The sequence below is a fragment of the Equus quagga genome, chromosome 6 (genome assembly GCF_021613505.1).
Source record: "Equus quagga isolate Etosha38 chromosome 6, UCLA_HA_Equagga_1.0, whole genome shotgun sequence".
Taxonomy (NCBI): domain Eukaryota; kingdom Metazoa; phylum Chordata; class Mammalia; order Perissodactyla; family Equidae; genus Equus; species Equus quagga.
In genome coordinates, this window is record NC_060272.1 from 107,507,545 (window position 1) to 107,527,843 (window position 20,299).

At 36.3% G+C, this 20,299-nt stretch overlaps 1 protein-coding gene and 1 pseudogene across 1 annotated transcript; one reads left to right on the top strand and one right to left on the bottom strand.

The window, feature by feature from the left end:
• On the top strand, nucleotides 1-1,142 carry LOC124240792 (26S proteasome regulatory subunit 10B-like; annotated as a pseudogene).
• A 5,608-nt stretch (nucleotides 1,143-6,750) lies between these two features.
• On the bottom strand, nucleotides 6,751-17,726 carry INSL6 (insulin like 6). Its single transcript, XM_046664947.1, has 2 exons — nucleotides 17,447-17,726; nucleotides 6,751-8,056 (listed from the first exon to the last, which is right to left on the bottom strand). The coding sequence occupies exons 1-2, from the start codon at nucleotides 17,724-17,726 to the stop codon at nucleotides 7,737-7,739; spliced, it is 600 nt and encodes a 199-aa protein (XP_046520903.1). The 3' UTR covers nucleotides 6,751-7,736.
• Between the last annotated feature and the right edge of the window lie 2,573 nt (nucleotides 17,727-20,299).

The following is a 20,299-nucleotide window of genomic DNA, read 5'->3' on the forward strand; positions in this document are numbered from 1 at the left end:
ATGGCAGAACATAGAGATCATGAGCTTCAAGACATCACAAAAAAGGTTCTGGAGCACAAGAAGATCAATAGCTGTCAAATATTTAAGGGAACAATTAAAAGAGCTTACTAATAAATATTAAATGTCTGAAAATGATCTGGGCAGATTGTGGGTGAAGTACTTAAGGAATTAATTGAAGAAAAATTCACTGTTAAAGCTAAAAATGGACCAAGATATGTTGTGGGTTGTCATTGTCAGCTTGAAAAAAGTAAGCTGAAGCCAGGAATAAGTTGGTTTGGATATGATTACACTGATATTTACCAAGATCCACTGGTTTACAGCATGTCTCATAAGGACACAGGGAATATTTCTTTTTCTGAGATTGGAGCGGGGAGGGAGGTGTGTGTCTCAGCACACATCAGAGAATTAAGAGAGGAAATAGAACTACCTCTTACAAATCTAGAATTATTCCAATGTAGGGATAATACCTCTAAAAGGCTGTTTGTTATATGGACCATCAGTTATAGGAAAAACACTAATAGCAAGAGTCAGCTGGATTGCAATTTCTTAAAAGTTGTATCTAGTTCTATCATAGACAAGTACATTGGTGAAAGTGCTCATTTGATTGGAGAAATGTCTAATTATGCCAGAGATCATCAGCCATGCATCATTTTAATGGATAAAATAGATGCCATTGGTGGGTGTTGGTTTTCTGAAAGTACTCCAGTTGATAGATTCAGAGGATTTTAATGGAGTTAATCAAATGGATGGATTTAGTACTCTGCATAGAGTTAAAATGATCATGGCTACAAACTTGTACAATAGATCCTGCTTTGCTGTCTTCAGGTAAATAGAAAAAACATATATTGATTTATTTATAAGCAAGATTAGATATATTGAAAATCCATAACGGTATCATTACAAAGCATGATAAAATAGATTATTAAAAGCAATTATGAAGCTTTCAGATGGTTTTAATGGAGCAGACCTGAGAAATGTTTGCAAAGAAGGAGGTATATTTACAATTCATGCTGATCATGACTTTGTAGTGTAGAAACACTTCAGGAAAGCTATCAGAAGTGGCTGATTTTAAGAAGCTAAAGTCTAAATTGGACTCTAAATTGCAACCACTAAATATCAAAATTAAAACGAGAAATAGCTAAGTAACCAATAAAAGATATAAAATGGAATTATAAAAAAAAAATTCAACCCAGTAGAATGCGAGGAGAAAAAGGAACAGAGATCAGATGGGACAAATAAAAAATAGCAGGAGTGTAGATTTAAACCCAAACAATACTGACAATTACATTAATCAATGATCTAAATATTCCAAATAAAAGGCATATATTGTCAAAATCAAAAAGCAAGAACCAACGAAATGCTGTTTAAAAGGAACCAATTTTAAATATAAAGGTGAAGATAGTTTAAAAATAAAAGGGTGAGAGATTATGTATGATGGAAACACTAATACGAAAGTTGGAGCAGCTATATTAATATCAGGAATATTACCAGTGACAAAGGGAAACATAATAACCAAAGGATCAATTAATCAATAAGACATGACATGCACCTAGTAACAGAATTTTGAAATACATGAAGAATTATAAATAATAACTGATCTAGAATGACACATAGACAAATGCACAATTACATTTCAACACTTTTCTCTCATTAATTGATGGAACGACAAGACAGCAAGATCAGTAAAGATAGAGAACATTGAACACAACCAACCAACTTGACTAAATGACAATTATAGAACACTACACCACACAATAGCAGAATATACATTTATTTCAAGTGCACATGGAATAATCATGAAGATTATTCTGGGCCATAAAATAATTTTCAAGAAATTTTAAAAGATTAAAATAATATTCTTCTCTGTAAACAACACAATTCAAATTAGAAATTAATAAAAGATATCTGGTAATTGCTGTGAAACATAGGAAATTTTAAAAACAGAAATAACCTATGGGTCAAAGAAAAAATACCAGAGAAAACAGAAAATATTTATGAATGAAAATGAAAATATATATGCAGTTAAAGCTGTGATTAGAGTGAAATTTATAGATTTAGATGCTTCTAAAAAGGAAGATCTAAAATCAATAACTTCAGAAACTAGAAAATAAAAAGGAAATTAAATTCAAGAGGAGGAAAAAATAAAGCTAGAAGCATAATTCAACAAAATAGAAAAAATCAATAAAGAATATTAGCAAAGGCAAAAGCTGATACTTTGAAAATATCAATAAAATTGATAACCTCAGGTAGAATTATCAAGAGAAAAAGAAAAAAGGACACAAATTACCAAAATCAGAAATAAAAGAGGTTACCATTTCAGATCCTACAGACATATAAAGGATGATGAGGGAAATATTATGAACAACTTTATGCCAATAAATATGACTAAGGACTTAGATATTAGTAACTAATTTCTTGAAAGAAAAAACTGCCAAAACAGACTCAAGAAGAAATAAAAAATTTAAATAGCACTATATGTATTTTTAAATTGAATTTATAATTGAAAACTTGAACCTGAAATAACTGGCAAATTCTATCAACAATTAAGGAAGAAATAATATAATCCTGCACAGATTCTTTATGAAAGTAAAGAAGGAAGCAACACTTCGCAACTCCCTTTATGAAGCCCTCATTACTCTAATATCAGAACCAAAGACGTAAGAAAAAATTATGCACCAACATCCCTTATGACCATTGACACGAAAACCCTTAACTAGTAGCAAATCCAGGAAAAAAGAAATATATATATATATATATATATGTATATATGATAATATATCATGACAGATTCCTCAGATTTTATCTGAGGAATACAGTTAGGTTAACTTTCAAAAAAATCAATCAATGAAATTCATCATATTAACAGAATAAAGGAGAAAACCCACATAATCATCTCAACATATGCAGAAAATGCACTGGACAAAATTCAACATTCCCTCATGATAAAAACTCTCAGCAAACTGGGAATAGAAGTGAAGTTTTTCAATCAGATAAAGTGCATCTACAAAAGTCGAGCTAACATCATACTTAATGGTGAAAGAATCAATGCTTTCCCCCTGGGACTGGAAGAAGGCAAAGATACGCTCTCTAGTCAACATTTTACTGGGGGCCGTAGGCAATGCAATGAGGAAGAAAAAAATAAAAGACATCATATTGGAAAGGAAGAAATAAAACTGTCTCTACCCATAGATGATGTTATTTATGCAGAAAATCCTAAGAAATCTACAAAAAAAATAAATTACTAGACTTATAAGTGAATTTAAATATTGCAGGATATATGGCCTAAATATGAAAATTTACTATTTCTAGATACTAGCAACAATTAGAAAATAAAATTATTAAAAATAGCACTTAAAGTAGCATAAAAATAAAATATGTAAGGATACATTTAACAGGATATTTGTAAGAACTGTACACTAAAATCTACAAAATATTGCTGAAATTAATGAAGACCAAAAAATGGAGGGACATACCATGTTCATGGATCAGACAACTCAATTCTCCCTAAATTAATCTGTAGATTCAGTATAGTTGCAACCATCATCCCAGTAGAATTTTATAAATATTAACAAGATGATTCTAAAATTTATATGGGAATACAAAGGATCAAGAATAGCCAATACAATTTGGAAAAAGAAGACAAAGCTTGGAGGACTTACACTACCTTGTTTCCAGACTTATAAAGCTACAGTAATCAAGACTGTGTGATACTGGCATAAGGAAAATGTGTAGATTACTGGAACAAAATAGAGTGTCAGAAATAAACCCACTTATATACATGGTCAATTGATTTTTGTAAGACATGCCAATGTCACTGGATGAAAGAATAGTGTACAATAAATAGGCTGGAACTACTGGTTAGCCATTTGGAAAAAATAAATCTTGACCTCTATTTTCACCAGACACAAAAATGAACTCAAATGGATCATAGACCTAACATAATATCTAAAACTATAAAAATTCTAGAAGAAAACTTGGGAGAATATCTTGAACTTGGAAAAGGAAAAGATTTGTTCGATATAAAATGCAAAATATTACCAATTATAAAAGAAAAATTGATAAATTGAACTTCATAAAAATTAAAAAGTTCTCTTTTAAAGATATTAAGGAAATGAAAAAGCAAATCACATAGTGGAAGGAAATATTTGCATTTCATATATCTGACAAAGAACTTGTATCAAGAATTTATAAAAATGTCTTACAATTCATTAATTTAAAAACACAACCAATTAAAAATGGGCATAGATTTGTACAAACACTTCATAAAAGACATATGAATAATCAATAAGCATATGAAGAGGCTCAACATCATTAGTCATTAGGGAAATGCAAAATAAAACCACAATGAGATACCACAACACTCTCACTAGAATAGCTAAAATTAAAAAGACTGATAATACTAAGCATTGGTGAGGAAATGGAGCAATTGGAGTCTACTTTGGAAAACAATTTGACGACTTCTTACAAAGTCAGATTTATACTTATCATATGCCACAGCTTTGCCACTCCTACATATTTACCCAAGATAAATAAAAACATATGTCTAAGGGCCGGCCTGGTGACACAGCAGTGAAGTTCACATGTTCTGCTTCAGTGGCCTGGGGTTCGCCAGTTCAGATCCCAGGTGTGGACCTACGCACCACTTGTCAAGCCATGATGTGGTAGGCATCCCACATATAAAGCAGAGGAAGATGGGCATGGATGTTAGCTCAGGGCCAGTCTTCCTCAGCAAAAAAGAGGAGGATTGGCAGCAGATGTTAGCTCAGGGCTAATCTTACAACAAACAAACAAAAAATATGTCTACACCAATCTTGTACATGAATGTTTATAGAAGCTCTATTCCTAATAAAACGGAATGCTATGAAAAATTAAAAGGAACAAATTACTGATTCATGCAACAACACTGAGGTATCTCTAAAACCTTATGCTAAGTGAAATTAGCCAGACGTAAGAAAATATACCATATGATTCCATTTATATTAAATTCTGGAAAAGGAAAGACTTACCAATATTGACAGTGGTTACCTGGGCCAGGATTGACTGCAAACAAGCAAGCCACTACTAATGATTTGGAGTTTCCATTTAAGATGAAACTCATTTACTATCATCCTTGCCTTAAACCAATTCAAAACGACTTTCTGAACCACTGTCAGCAGCTTTATCATCCAAGCCCACTCAAGAAAACGGAAACCACAGCAGGTATTTTAACAGGAAATTTAATATAAAGAGTTGGTTAGACGTATTAGAGGACTGAAAAGCAAAAAAAGTCAAACATTAAGGTAATACAGAGATTAAAAAAAACTTTACGAAGCGGCTACCATGCCTAAACAAAGGAAAGACGTTGAAATTATCAACATGTAAAAGCTTGGAAGAAGGGCATGCAACAAGCTAGGACCCAGATCTTTGAGGAGAATGTGCTGCCCAGCTGATGCTTGTACCGTAAGAGCTTGGTGGAGGGTTCCCACAGAGTTGGAACTCAGACATTTGAGAAAGGGGCACCAGTCAGCTGGTGTTGGTACCTCTGAGGGAAAGTGATGAAGCTGGTTATGGAAGTTAAGGATAAAGTGAAACAAACTGCCACTACCAGTGTGCAGAAATGCTGCTGGGTGATATTGAAATAGGGAGCAAAAGGGAAAGGAGTTCCCTCTAGTGCCCCACTGGCAGAACCTAAGAAGCCAGCTAGTAAAGGAAAAGTGTGATTTACAGGATCCAGGTCCCAGCATCACAAAGCAGAATAAAGAACAGGAGATTTGGGGCTTAGAGCCAATAGATTGCTAACCAATAGAGATGCCAAACAAAGTAGAGGCCAAATAAACAAACTTCAAACAAATATGTATGGATAATTTCTGCTCATGATTTCTTGACATCAGGAGTACTGAACAAGATGCTAGGATTAGAATCTTGATCCAGCTCTACCACTAACTAGCAAGGAACTTAAGATGAATGAGCCTCAACGAGTTGCTTAATATCAAGGTATCTCAGCTTTCATTCATTTTTTTTCTGCTTCAGGATTCCTTTAAGGAATCCATAAGGAAAATGGGAATGTTCTATCCAAATGCACAAAATTATTGTTAGCATAATTATAAATATTAAAAGACAGGCACTAAGCTAAAAAGCAAATTAAATACAGCCTAACATACAAATTAGTAAAGTGGGTAGGGAAGTATATAACTATGCAAGTAATACACTTGGTTAATCTCATGATTTTCTAATTTGGACTTTTGATGTGTATATATGGGTTAGTAAGCTAATAAACTATTTTTATTCTTAAACTACAAGTATAGACCTATAATTCTTCAAACTGGCTCAACTGCACGGCTGTATTTTGGCCTAAGCATAGATAATTCTCAATGGGACATTTTCATCTAACACCTAGCAGACTAACTCCACCACTCAACCATGATATAATCTGTTATTTTATATCTAAACGAGTGGCTCCCTATATTTAGAAAAATAACTGAATGTAGACTACAGCCTGGAACTGGTAAAAAAAAAATTTCAAACAAATTTATTAATGCATTGTAAGTGTATATGATGTAGACATATGTGGAAAAGAACCTTTGTCCTAAGAAATAACAGAGCCAAGTAGGAATAAAAAATTTAATTGAAAAGAACATTACAGTACATATTTGGGAAAGAAACTAGAGAAAGATTTCAAGTGATGCTTATCCCTTAATTAATGGTGGAAAGTATGAATTCCACTTTGGATTCTTTGGATTAAGCTTTGCTCTATTTGTAGCATTTAAAAAATTTCACATATTTTTCACCTTGTGTCCAAAGTGTCCAATACACCCAAAATACACCAAAAACTTAGTGTTGTAACATCTATATTGAGTTGAGAAATGCAAGCACATAAACAGCAGGGTTTCAAAAATGTTCATATAGTGACTTTATTACCAGCGGTTCTCGACCTTTAACTTACTTCAGAATGACCTGGCGGGTCTGTAAAAAAGCAGACTGCTGGGCCCCATAGCCAGAGTTTCTGATTCAAGAGGTCTGGGGTGGGACCTTAGAATTGCATTTCTAACAAGTTTTGAGGTGATGCTAATGCTGCTAGCTCCGTCAGCACTATATTCTAACTAAGCCAGAATAGTGTGTCACATTATATCAGTACCTTCAAAGCAAAGATAGAATATCTTGGAGAGATTTTACAACCTAAAGACATTCATTGAATTCTAAGTCCTCAGGAGAAACTGTGAAAAGATTTCTGATCAGTTACTATAATAAAACTCAAGCAATTTAAAGTGTACCTACTATTATAGTATAACAACTCCTACTAGGAGTGGCAGTTGGTTAGTTATTTTTAAGTTGGTGGGACAGATGTATTGGCATACTGGAGTGAGCCTAATAGTCATGGGCATCAGTCTGTATGTCATATAGATGGAATGCAGAACATTCCATAATCCATCTATAGGCAGCTTAAGAGAATTTCCACCACCACAACAAGAATGAACAGGTAATTCTTAGATGTATACACGGATCATGCCAGTAACATCTTCTTCAAATATAAAAATATATGAAAAATAGGGGTCACGAAAGGAAATATAAGATTCCTATTACCACCAAAAAGTATTGTCAAGTGCTTACAAGTACATTCAGATGTTTACGGCAGAGAACCCTACAAGGACAATTACCAAAAAAATAAGTTAAAAGTAAATATGTTAAGTTTTTATTAAGTTAGTATAATTCCTATGATGGTTAGTCTATCTCAGTCACAACTGATGATCCTTTTTGCTTTAGTTTTTATAAACAATATACGGAAGGCATGCAATGCGAAGTTCTTCTTTTGTACATCCTTTAAGACAACACTTTTCTGAGTATCCTCTGCGTTTTCTTTGGGGATGATTCCCCCAAAACAAATTGCTTAAGATTCTAATTTTGTTTGTGTTTTTCTTCTGAAATTCTACAATCTCGTGAATATATGAATTGATATCTTTTGAAGAGGAAAATCTTCTTGTCTTATCAGGTGGCAAGTTGGCCTTTTTATACTGATGCTCAGGCAATGACTGCATCTCCAAACTGTTTATTGCTTCTTCCTGAGAGGCAGAAGTAGAGACTGTTGAGAGACAAGAAAAAATCCTACTTTATTAAAATCTTCCTTTAGCTGAAAATTTAATCAAATAATGGAATACTAAAGTCAGATAATTATTAAAAAATAGGTAATCACATTTTCTTTTTCTGCTTTTTCTCCCCAAATCCCCCAAGTACCTAGTTGTATATTTTAGTTGTGGGTCCTTCTAGTTGTGAGTAATCACATTTTAAATAATAAAATAGTTATTCAAAAGCAATATATATTTTTAACTAAAACAGTTGTAAATAGTGTTTTCTTATAAAAAGGCTTAGAAAACTTTGTACATTTTTTACACACAAAATATTTTTTGAGATATCATTCACACGCCATGAAATTCAGCATTTTAAATTATACAATTTAGTGTTTTTTAGTATATTCACAAGGTTGTGCAACCATCACCGCTATCTAGTTCCAGAACATTTCTATCACCACCCCGCCCACCCCCAAATCCCATACCCATTAGCAATCACTCCAATTGCCCTCTTTCTCCAGCCCCTGGCAACCACTAATCTACTCCCTATTTCTATGGTTGCTTATTCTGGAAATGAAATCATACTATATGTGGACATTTGTGTCTGGTTTCTTTCACTTACCAAAATGTTTTTAAGGTTCATCCATGTTGTAGCATGTATCAGTCCCTTATTCCTTTTATGGCTGAAAAGGTTTCCATTGTATGGATATACCACATTTTATTTATCTATTTATCAGTTGGGGGACATTTGGGTTGTTTCCACTTTTTGGATATTATGAATAGCACTGCTATGAACATCCACTTACAAGCTTTTGTTTGAACATGTGCTTTCTATTCTCTTAGGTATATACCTAGCAGCAGAATTGACGGATCATACGGTCAATTTGTTTAACTTTTTGAGGAACCGCCAAACTGTTTTCCACAGTGGCTGCACCATTTTATAATCTCACCACTGACATACTAGGGTGTCAAATGCTCCACATCCTCACCAACACTCGATAGTTTCCATTTTTTGATTATAGTCATCCTAAAGGACATGAAATAGTATCCCATTGTGGTTTTGATTTGCATTTACCTAATGACTAATGATGCTGAGCATCTTTTCACGTGCTTATTGTATATCCTCTTGTAGGAATGTCTATTCAAATGCTTTGCCCATTTTTTCAATTGGGCTATTTGTCTTTTTATGCACATCTTATAACTAAGTGGTTTAGTAAAAGCCATTTTGTTCTTCACCGAAATATAAAGAAATGGAGAAGTGGTGATATGCTCAATGAACTGATTGCTACTGTTATACTGCTCTTAACTCATTCAGTAATACTGGAAAGAAACTGAAATAACTCCAGAAGCTATTTGGAGGCTTGCTGGATTTCTATCATTGCCCTTGTCTCTCTACACTCCCTTCTAGGAGGATATATTTGCCCATAGCCACTGCTTAGGCAGCCATGTGCTGAAACACGTGACTCCACCCTATAGCCACAGTTGAACAGACTGGAGGTTGGCACCTGACCCCAAAGAAATCAGTCTACTACAGTGGCCAGTAATCCATGCCATGTGAAAAAAAGGAGCTGGCCCAATCAGATTTCCTCTCTTTGAAATTAGAATTAAGAAGTAATGAGAAAAAGATGAGTTAGTGAAAACCAAAACAAAGGATACTATGAGGCTTGTCATGACAAGCTAAAGTTATAAAGGAACATAAATACTAGAGGTGAAAAGATTCAGGGAGAGAGAGGGAGGGGGTGGTTTTTAGAGCTCATATAATTCCTTAGGCTTTCCAGAACCATTTCTAGATCTTATTTTTATAATGATTTACGCCCCCCTGACTTTTTCTTGAGGTTATTTACTTGAATCACTATCTCTTGCAGTTAGAGTCCTATTAGAATACTCTTTAATCTTTGTATTTAATAAATGCCTAAGCTGAATTGAGCAACAATAAAACATTAGGATACATATTAAAGAGACAGTAGTAAATAAATACTGTCATCCAAGACAGACAAATATGTGATCAATTAAAATGTCATAATTAACAGAGAAAATTGAAGAGAAAAAGTGAAGTAGGTCGTCTAGGCAGGATGAAGAAAGGGCTTCCTGGATGAGATGTGCCATGTTCTGCCACTTAAAGGAAAAAAGGCAGACAATAAGAAGGAAACTTTTTCATGAATGAAGGCAATTAGGGACTAGCTAATGGAAACTACATATTAAATTGGAGAAGGAATTTAAAGGGAAACAAGCTGTACGCATCAGGAAACAAGAAAGGTTTAAAACGAGCATTTAAATCAATGGATTTGAAAAAGAGGAAGAGAGAGAACCCAAAGAAGTAAGGAAAGAAATCAACAAAATACAGAACCAAAACAATATAAAGGTTTAGAAAACTAAAAGTCGGTTCTTTAAAAGGATTAATAAAATAGAACTCTAGCCAGACTAACCAAGAAAAACGAAACAAGAAAATGAACAAAATACAGGAAAATACAGTAGGAAAAAAAGAACTACATATATAACCAATTGTTTAAATAAATGAATATTATGAATGCTTATACATTTAAAAATCAAGATGAAATAGATGAATTCCTAGAAAAATACAAGATGCTTTAATTGGCACATGGAGACACAGAAAACTTAAACATACCGACAATATTTAAAGAAATTAAAAGGGCAGTCATAGTTATCACCTCTCAAAAAAGACACACACAGATGGTTTTAAAAGTAGGTTGTACCTACTTTTCAAGAACAGTAAATTCTAATCATATGCAAGTTGTTCCAGGAAAAGAGCAAAAGCTGTCCAGCTCATTTTACGAAGCTAGCATAATCTTTATTCCAAAACTAGGTAAGAACAATATGAGACTCAAAAAAAAAAGTATAAGCCCATTTCACTTACAAATGTTTATTTGAAAGTCTGAAATAAGATATTAGTTAACTGAATCCATAAACGTATTTTACAAATATATTAAAAAAGGGTTTATCCCAGAAATGCAAGGATAGTCAAGGTCACAAAATCTATCAATGCAATTTATCATATTAATAGACTTTCATCATCAGTTTCAGCTGGTTTTACTTTCTACTTTATGAGAAAATTGAGGGAATCAGAAGAGAACTTTACATTTGCTCCCTTCATCATTTTTTTACTCATCTCTTAACATCGGTACCCATATACTCTGCCTTCCTCTATTTCCATAGGTGAACTATCCACTCTAAAGCCAATTCCTCCACTTATGGACTAGATTTCATCTCCTCTTGCTTACTCCAGGACATCACTCCAGCAATGCTTCTCTATATCCTTCATCATAAATTTTTCGCTTCTATTGAATCTCTCCTATCAGCAAACAAATATGTTATTTCTCCCACTTAAACCAAAACCCACTTCTCTTGGCCCTTCTTACCTGCCAGTTACCATCCTATTTCTTTTCTCCCCTCTGTAGCAAAACTCCTTGGTAGAGTTTTCTATATATACGAATTCATTCCTCTTCTCTCATTTTGTCTTAAGCCCACTCTAATCAGGCTTTTGTTCCATCACTCCACCAAAACTTCTCAAGGTCACGAATGACCCCCACTTTTGCTAAATTCAACAGTGAATTCTCATCTTATTTGACTTATCAAAAAACACTCCTTGATACATTTTCTTCACTTGGTTTGCAGGACACCAATTCACTCTTTTTCCTACACATTTTCCCCTTTTCTAACTGCTTTGCAAGTACTTCCTCTTCAACTTTTTAATGCTGTTGTCTCCCAGGGCTCAGTCCTTGGTACTCTTTTCTATTTATACTTACTCTTTTGGTGATCTCATCTAGTCTTATGGTTCAAAAAATCATCTATATACCTATGACTCCTAAATTTCTATCTTCAAGCAAGATTTTTCTTCCAAACTCCAGATTCATATATCCTACCACTTACTCAACCTCTCCACTTCAATGTCTCAAACTCAACATGTTTAAAAGTCCACCTGAACTTTTCAAACTCAACGTGTCCAAAAGTGAACTACTGATGTTGTCTTCCAAACCTGTCCCATTTGAGGTCGTTCCTATTTCAGGTGACAGCAACCCTATCCTTCCAGGTATTCAAAGCAAAAAGCTTGGAATTGCTTATTTTTAATATATTGGAGTCATTTTTTATTTTTCTCATATCTCACATAAAATCTACCCAAATATATCTACAAAATAACAATTTTCACTACCTCCACTGCTATTATCCTCATCCAACTACTATCAACTCTAATATCCTCCCTAACAGGTCTCTCTACTTCTACTCTTGCCTCCCTACAGTCTATCTTCAACACAGTAGCCAGAGTGATCCCTTTAAAATGTCAATTATTTCATTACTCTGCTCAAAAGTCTGTACTGACTCTCTGCATCACTCAGAGTAAAAGCCAAAGACCTTACAAGGGTCTAAAAGACTCTATTTTATTTGGCCTGCCTGTTACCTCTCTGACCTTACCTTCTACTACTTCCAGAACACTCACTCTCTCTGCTCCAGCCACACTGGCCTCCTTGCTGTATACACAAGGCAGAAGTGTATTTGCTCTGATCTTTCCTCTGCCTAAACATTCTTTCCCCAGTTATCTACTTGGCTAACCCCTTTACCTCCTTTCTCAAATCTCACCTTTTCAATGAGGACTACCTTGATCACACTATTTAATACTATACCCTACCCTCCAACCACCGGCAGTCTTGATCTCCCTTGTCCTGTTTCACTTTTTATTTTTCTATAGCTTTATTACCTTCTAATATTTACTTATTACCTTTCTTACTTATGAAAGCCCCATGATGCCAGGGATCTTTGTTTGGTTCACTGATGTATCCGAAGGGTCTAGAGTAGTGCCTGGCACTTAGCAGGTACCTACCCCATAAGTATTTCCTGAATTAATTAATAAAAGAAAAAATCATATGATTATGCAAAAGGATGCTCCAAAAAAGGCCTTAATAAAGTTCAGCCCTATTCATAATGATAAAAAAGTACCTCTTAGCAAGCTTCCTTATCTTAGCAAAGGTTATATAGCACAAACCTAAGCACATTATACCTAATGGAGAAATTTAAATGCATTCCCCTTTAAAATTGGGGACAAGATGAAACATCCCACAATCATCACTACTTAACAGTGCTAGAGGACCTGGCCAATGCTATAAGAAAAATAAAAGAAGACTGTATAAGGTTTAGAAAGGAAGTGACAAAACTATCATTTGCAAATGATAGAAAAATCCACAGAAACCAACTGTTAGAACTATTAAGATAGTTCAGCATAATTACTAAAGATCAACCTATGAAAATTACATTTCTCTAGCCAACAATCACTAACTAGAAAATACAATTAACAAGCATTTACAATAGCAGAAAAACCCAAAGTATTAAGCATTAAGTTAACCAACAATAAAGAAAGTCTCCATAGAGAAAACTTTAAAATTCTAAAAATAGAATACAAAGATATTCTATGCTTTCGGTTGGAATGACTTTATGTTAAAAACATGCCAATTTTCTTCAAATTAATCTACATATTCCATATATCCCAATTAACATTCCAGATGGATTTTTAAAAAAAATTCAATAAGCTTACTTTTAAATATATATGGAAGAATAAAGGTTGAGGATTGGCTTATTCAATCTTAAAGGGAAAAAAATAAACATTGGAGACTTGCCCTCCCAGATACATGACATCCTACAGAGTCATAGTATTAAAAAGTGTTGTAATGGTACAAGGTCAAACAAGAAGACCAATTAAACAGAATAGGAAGCTCAGACAAACTTAATAAACAATAAAAGTGGCTCTACAAATCAATGAGAAAAGAATGATCTAGTAGATTGCATTCAGAAAACTAGCTCCTTATGTAGAGAAAAAAATAAGACTTATTGAGAAGACTAAGACAGCATCTCTAGCCAGAACCGAACCAAAAATGGGTTCTAGAAGAATTAAGGACCTAATGAGAAATGTAAAACTATAAAGTTAACAGAGGGACAGAAAAAGACCTCTGAAACAAAATTTCAAAAGTATGAACAATAAGGCAAAACACTTATTGCCTAATTATATAAAATTAGGGCTTTCTGTCAAACAACGCTAATAGATGATAGAATGGGACATATTTGCAATATCTAAAACCAACAACTGGTTACTATTGTACCTAGATTTCAAATAACTGTTACAAATCAACTGGAAAATAACAATTCCAACAAAAAATGGACAAAATATATAAACAGGAAACTTTTAGAAAAAAGAAACCCAAAAGGCCAATAGGCAAATGAAGAGATGCTCAAATCCAGAGCAAGTAAGAGAAAAATGAAACTGGCTATCATACTGGCAAGAGTTAAAAATTGTATAATGCTAACTATTGGCATGGATATGAGAACACAGGAATCCTCATATACTGGTGATGAAACTATAAATTGGTGTAGCCATTCTGCAGAGCAAACTGACACACCTCAAGCAAATTAAGCATACATATATTTTATGACACAGCAATTCTACCCTTAGGTATATAACCCAGAGAAATGTCCACACAGGTCCATAAGTGGGCACATACAATGATGTTCATGGCAGTGTTATTTATAGTGTCAGGCTATATAAGTTAGGTGTTCATTGCTGAAAGAATGAGGAAGTAAAATGTGGGGAACGCATGTGAGTACTATGCAGCACTTGAAAGCAATGGACTAAATGTTCATATAACAATAGGATATAGATCTTAAATACCATTTAGATATATTTTTAAGATACATGCACAGGAAACAACGCACAATTTGCAAAAAACATATACAAAAAATATATAATACACACGTTGGAATGGCTGCCTATGAGAGGAGGAGAATGGGAGTAGAGAAAGGAGATGTGTGAAGACTAATCATCTAACATACTGTATAATTTACTTATGTTTATCATCTATCTTCACTATTAGCGTCTATCTTCACTATTCTGTAAGCGTCATGAGGACAGGAGCCTTCACTACCTCCTGAATGAAACCATTCCCTCTTACGTCCCAAGCAAGGTGCCAAGAATACCTGGCACATAACAGGCACTCAAATTGTGTTGAATTAATACAAAAAAAGAGGGGTCCTGCATGGCCCAGTTGTGATAATGATATCTAAAAAACAAAAAACCAATAATAGATGAATGAAGACCAAGAATAGGGGGATATGGCCAATCTAACTGGAGGGAGTTACGGATTATGAAAAGCTGGTGATGAAATATTAATGGTTTCACCTGGCACTAAGAGCTGAGATGCACTATACTCAGCCAGAATTTAGAAATATGATGTTAGTTTCATGGTGCCACATTCTGGGGTAGGTCTTGGAGACATGGTCTACCTTCAGGATCCACTAACAAGAAGCACACAATTTCAGATTCAAGTTATATATGAATAGCTCTAGAAAAAAACGTTTTGGATGAGTGTACCAAACTATCTCTTCATTAAGATTAAAACTGTTGATTATTGACTTGATCTAACAGAAATGTGTCCTGCTGGTACAAGCTAAATAAAAGTTAATCAACTTTCAGCCACATTCACATGCAAAAGAAATGGCATAATTATATATTCTATATTGGAATTCTATACTGGGAACACATACCTCTCTACAGCTTCTAAATTATTCACTGGAAATTCAGAGGACAGATTAAATGTAATCTTTCCTTACAGATTAATAATTAAAAAAATTTTAATACAAATTCATATTGATAACCTAAATCTATTTTTCATTCTTCCACACATTTTAAAACAACTATGGCTTTATTGCCACATGATATTTCCACTTCAGCAAACTGCCCCTTACATAGTTCCCATTGTAACTATGTTTAATGAGTATGACAATTCTGAAATACTGTCAGATATGTTTTTATTTCCAACAAATTTTGTTTCATTTCAGCTTCCTCCTCATTAATTAATGACATTTATTCCTCCAGGAGAGTGTGAATAACACCTGAAATAAAGGGGTCGTTAATCAGCTCTGAGCTTTAACGTGGACTTTTTTAAATTAAGAAAGTAGTATCCAGAGCAGTCTGAGATAGTCTCGTTTTCAAGAAAAGGAAGTCAAGCTCTTTTTAAATAACAAAACTCGAGCTTGGATATCTGACGGTAACATTTTGTCTATAGGAGGCAGTGAGAGCACAGTATTTGATTTGAAAGAAATGCCTATCCAACATCAAGTAGAAAGGGAAGGTCCTCCTTGCACTTCTGGGCAAAAAGAACAAGAGAGGGAGAGAGAGAGGTGAAGCAGACCCTTGTTACTCAAAAAGCATTATCCAACTAGCAGCAGCAGCATCACCTGGGAGCTTGTAAAACTGTAGACTCTCAGGCCCCACCCCAGACTTACTGAATTGGAATCTGTATGTTAACAGTATTCCCCAGGTGATTCACATGCACATTAAAGTGTGAGAGTCACTGATGTAATAAAAGCAGAAGTAGAAGACTTTGGGGAGAGACACTTCCTCCACTGTAAGAAAAGGATAAAGTGAGTTTATGCGTAGGTAGCTTTGATAGAAAATGACGAAGATTCAGTCTGATGGTTTCCATTGTTTCCGTCTTTAAAAGTTTTCATTCCCTTAGCAGTAATAATCTTTTTCATTCATTCATTTAAAAAGAAGTTAATGCGTGCCTGTAAGGTGCTATTGTCACAGTCTTCAAATTCTCAAAATTTTATCTTTGAACTTGTAAGTGAAGTGTTAAGTGTGTGAACTTTTAAGTGAAGTCTGATGTGACAATAAATAACGTCTGTGAGCAGACGAGATATGCACAAAAAAGGAAAAAAGCTTTATATTTTAGCACTTTTAATGGCTCTTTCCTGCTTTTTGAACAAGGGGCCTTGCATTTTTTTTTCTGTAGGAGACTTTTATTTTTGCTGGGGAAGATTCGCCCTGAGTTAACATCTGTTGCCAATCTTTTTTTTTTTCCTTCCCAAAGCCCCAGTGCCTAGTTGAAAGTCCTTCTGGTTCAGAGAGCCCAACTTTAACCACTAGGCCATCAGGGCTGGCGCAAGGGCCCTGCATTTTTATCTTGCACCGGGCAGGGCCAATGATGTAGCGGGTCCTGGGCTAGTCAAATACAACTACGTGTCCGATACTGTCGTAGAAGGGAGAATGGAGTAGCTATGAAAGGGTGAGTGATGATTTCATGGGGAAAATGATACCCAAGTTAGGCTCTGAAGGACAAAATGGAGTTTGCCAGGTGACAAGGGTATTCCAGAAAGAGAAAGCTGGGGAAGAGCAGCATTCCTACATCAATGTGTAGACTTCTATGTGTATACTTATTTCTCGTAAGTTAAAAAGCTTCACAGAAGTTTGGTATATCTTCAACATACTGGTTTATAAAAACTCTAAATTACCTGTGTACTAGGCACCAATTCCATTTCCTGGAGAACTCACCGACTGGGAGCGCAGATTTGGGGATAGGCAATGTACAGGGATAAACAAACATGCCTTCGGTTTAGATTTTTACCTGGGTTTGCGCCTCTCCCCCAGACCGGGAAAGTGGTTTGGGTGCTTTCCAAGCGGTCGGGGATGAAGGTTTCCACCCCCACGGTGGCCTGGGAGAGCAGCGGTGGGGGGGTTTCCTCCTCGAAGTGGCTCCAGTTAGCATCGCCACAGAGTTTTACTATTTCTTGCAGGAGGTGCCTGCCGCACAGCTTCCTGGCTTCCCTGATGTCGCGTAGCTCGAGAGAGACCCGAACCAGCGGGAGCCCGAGCAACAGCACACACACGCAGAGAGGCCGCAGCATCCCCGCGCCCCAGCCAAGGCCCCCGCGCTCCTGTTCTAACCGCCGTCCGCTCCCGCGCCCGCTCGAACCGCGCACGCGCACCTGGCGGGTCTTTCGACGACGTGCGGACCTCGCGAGAACGCCAAGGCGAGGCTTGGGGTGGCGAGCCCGCTTGGGCTCAGGCGCTCCCCGGGGCTCTCAGACCGTTGAAGGCAACAAGGCTTAATTCTTAAAATGATTGCTTCATTTTTCCTCCCATCGTCACTAGAGAGACTCACCAAAGGAAACACGGGGCCCCAGTTAACCGATGAAGCCATAAAAGATGTTGCTCCCTCAGTGGAATGCATTTCCCGCCCTTTTTGCCTGGTTGTTCATGGGGCGTCGCTTCCTCAGAGAAACCTTCCCTCGTCTCCTTCACGGTGTTTGGATCGTCCGGTTTGTTCCCTCTTATTGGGGCGCTTAACAACTTCTCCACAGCCCCACGCTCCCTGAGGGCCGTGCCTGTGTCCGTGCTCGTTTCCATTGTTCCTCAGGGCTTGACGCGTTGTCGGCAACCAAACCTGCTGAAACCTGCGTGTTCGAGAACGTGTCAGCGCGTTTCAAAGTCGGATTCAAAGCTGCTTCGGGAAATTCCTGCTAGTTCCGCAGGGAGACACGGGCGTTCGCCTCAATCTCCAGAACAAAGAGGGTCCCCGGGGGTACACTGCGCTTCCTCCGCTGCTAGATTATGGAGGCTTGTCTATTGCCAAATTGTAACTAGTTTGTGACAGGGCCCCCTAGCGGCTTTGCCTGCTGAGAATGACAGCGTTTCGCCACGTTAGGAGGGAAGGGGCAGGGCAGCGCCGCGCAGCGGCACGGGTCGTTCGCCTGCGGTGAGTTGGTCGGAGGGACGGCCCGGCGGCCGCACGGGGGCAGCGCGGGGCGGCCCGAGGCGCGGGGGCGGCCGGACGCCCAAGCCTGCGACCCGACCCGCGCTGCTCGGCGCAGTGTCACCGCTTCCCTTCAGGATTCCTTCTCCTCTCCTTTCTGCCTTCCGCCTCTGTGTCTTTTTCTCCATTTTCCGTTCCCCCGGCTTCGCCCTGCCTCCCAGGGGCATGCGTGTGTGCTGTCGAATTAACTGGCGATCGGATTCTTTTAAAGATGGACGTCGTTGGATTAGCACAATTTCCTCGCCTTCCTCGAAAAACGAGTCACGTCCAAACTATAGTGGGCTGTGAGTCCTAGTCAGAAATTTATCAGGGAAACCCTGTGAGAAAGGAAAATATTCGTTATACTGAGAGGAGTATTACAAAGCAGCAAATAAACAAAAAAAACCTCTCCAGCAATATGCGTCAGACCCGGCACTTGTGATTTATGCTCGCGCTCGCTCTGCATGGTCCGTCCCCGCGCCCTACTGGGTGTTTCTCCGTGCCGTTCCCTTCAGACTGATGTCCTATATGCTTGACTTCTCTGTGTTTCCTGTCTGTCTCCTCCTACCAGAATGTAAGCTCCATGCAGGCAGGGGTTTTTATCTTGTTTACTTTGATATCTTTGCCTTGAACAGTGCCTGGCACATAGTAGATTTTTGGTAATGATTTAATGTTAACAATTATAATTCGTAATGTTAACAGCAAATAATAAGTGAAATGTTAATAATACCGACAATCATATAATATTTGGTGAATGAATGAATAAACTCCCTGAGAATTGGCTGCTTGTTCCCTTATGCCCTGTTTCATACTTATGTCATAATTATAGTTCTTTATGGCACTATGGTGAATTTTTGAAAAATCATTGTAATCATCTCTTCTCTGCTAGTGGTAAGCTCATTAAGGAGTGGAACCATGTTTCATATTTATTATTCAATGCCCAGGACGGTGACTGCTAAATAGACGCTTATTAAATGTTTAGTGAATGAATGGACACGTTCTTAACTGCTAGTACTAATTAATCTCATAGCGAGATTTAATGAACTTTTGAATTCAACAAATTATTAGTGAAATGACTTTTTTTGAATGAATAAGTTACTATTATTGCTGAATGAATTCCTGATTTATTTATTAATATCTTATCCTAGCTACCGTATTCCAGAATATTGTGATAAAATGGGAGCTGCCCAATAAACTATATTTGAATATTTATAAATGAGAATTTCAGTTATGCAAGATGGAATATGGGATTGTTAGGAATTATACTAGAATATTTGTTTGTTTCTCAAGATGTTTTAGCATTTTATGTTGATATCTCGATATGGGAACTAGGATTCCCCATGGTTTAATCCTTTAAATTTTTAGTTTGAGAATATTAATTGTGGGCACAATTAATTATAATAACTATAGTACTTGCTTGCTTATAATACAAGTAATGTCTCCTTTATTTACTTTTTTACTTTCTGTCCAATTTATTGTCTGCCTTTCCTACTATAACATTGCTCTTGTTAACACTGTATTCTTGGTGTTTATACCAAATATGTATTCTTGAATATATACAAATAGTATATATTCAAAGATATGTTTTGAGAGAATGATCATAATAACATATCATCTGCTGAGTGATTACCCCATATCAGGCATTATTCTATGTACTTGTATGTGTTTTACCCTATTTAATCCTAT

Excerpts from the sequence above, each read along its gene's own strand:
- INSL6 (XM_046664947.1), bottom strand. The coding sequence starts at position 17,726 with ATGCTGCGGCCTCTCTGCGTGTGTGTGCTGTTGCTCGGGCTCCCGCTG. Across the intron at positions 8,057-17,446 it reads GGGGAGAGGCGCAAACCCAG|TCTCTACTTCTGCCTCTCAG; the intron begins GTAAAAATCTAA and ends GTCTCTCAACAG.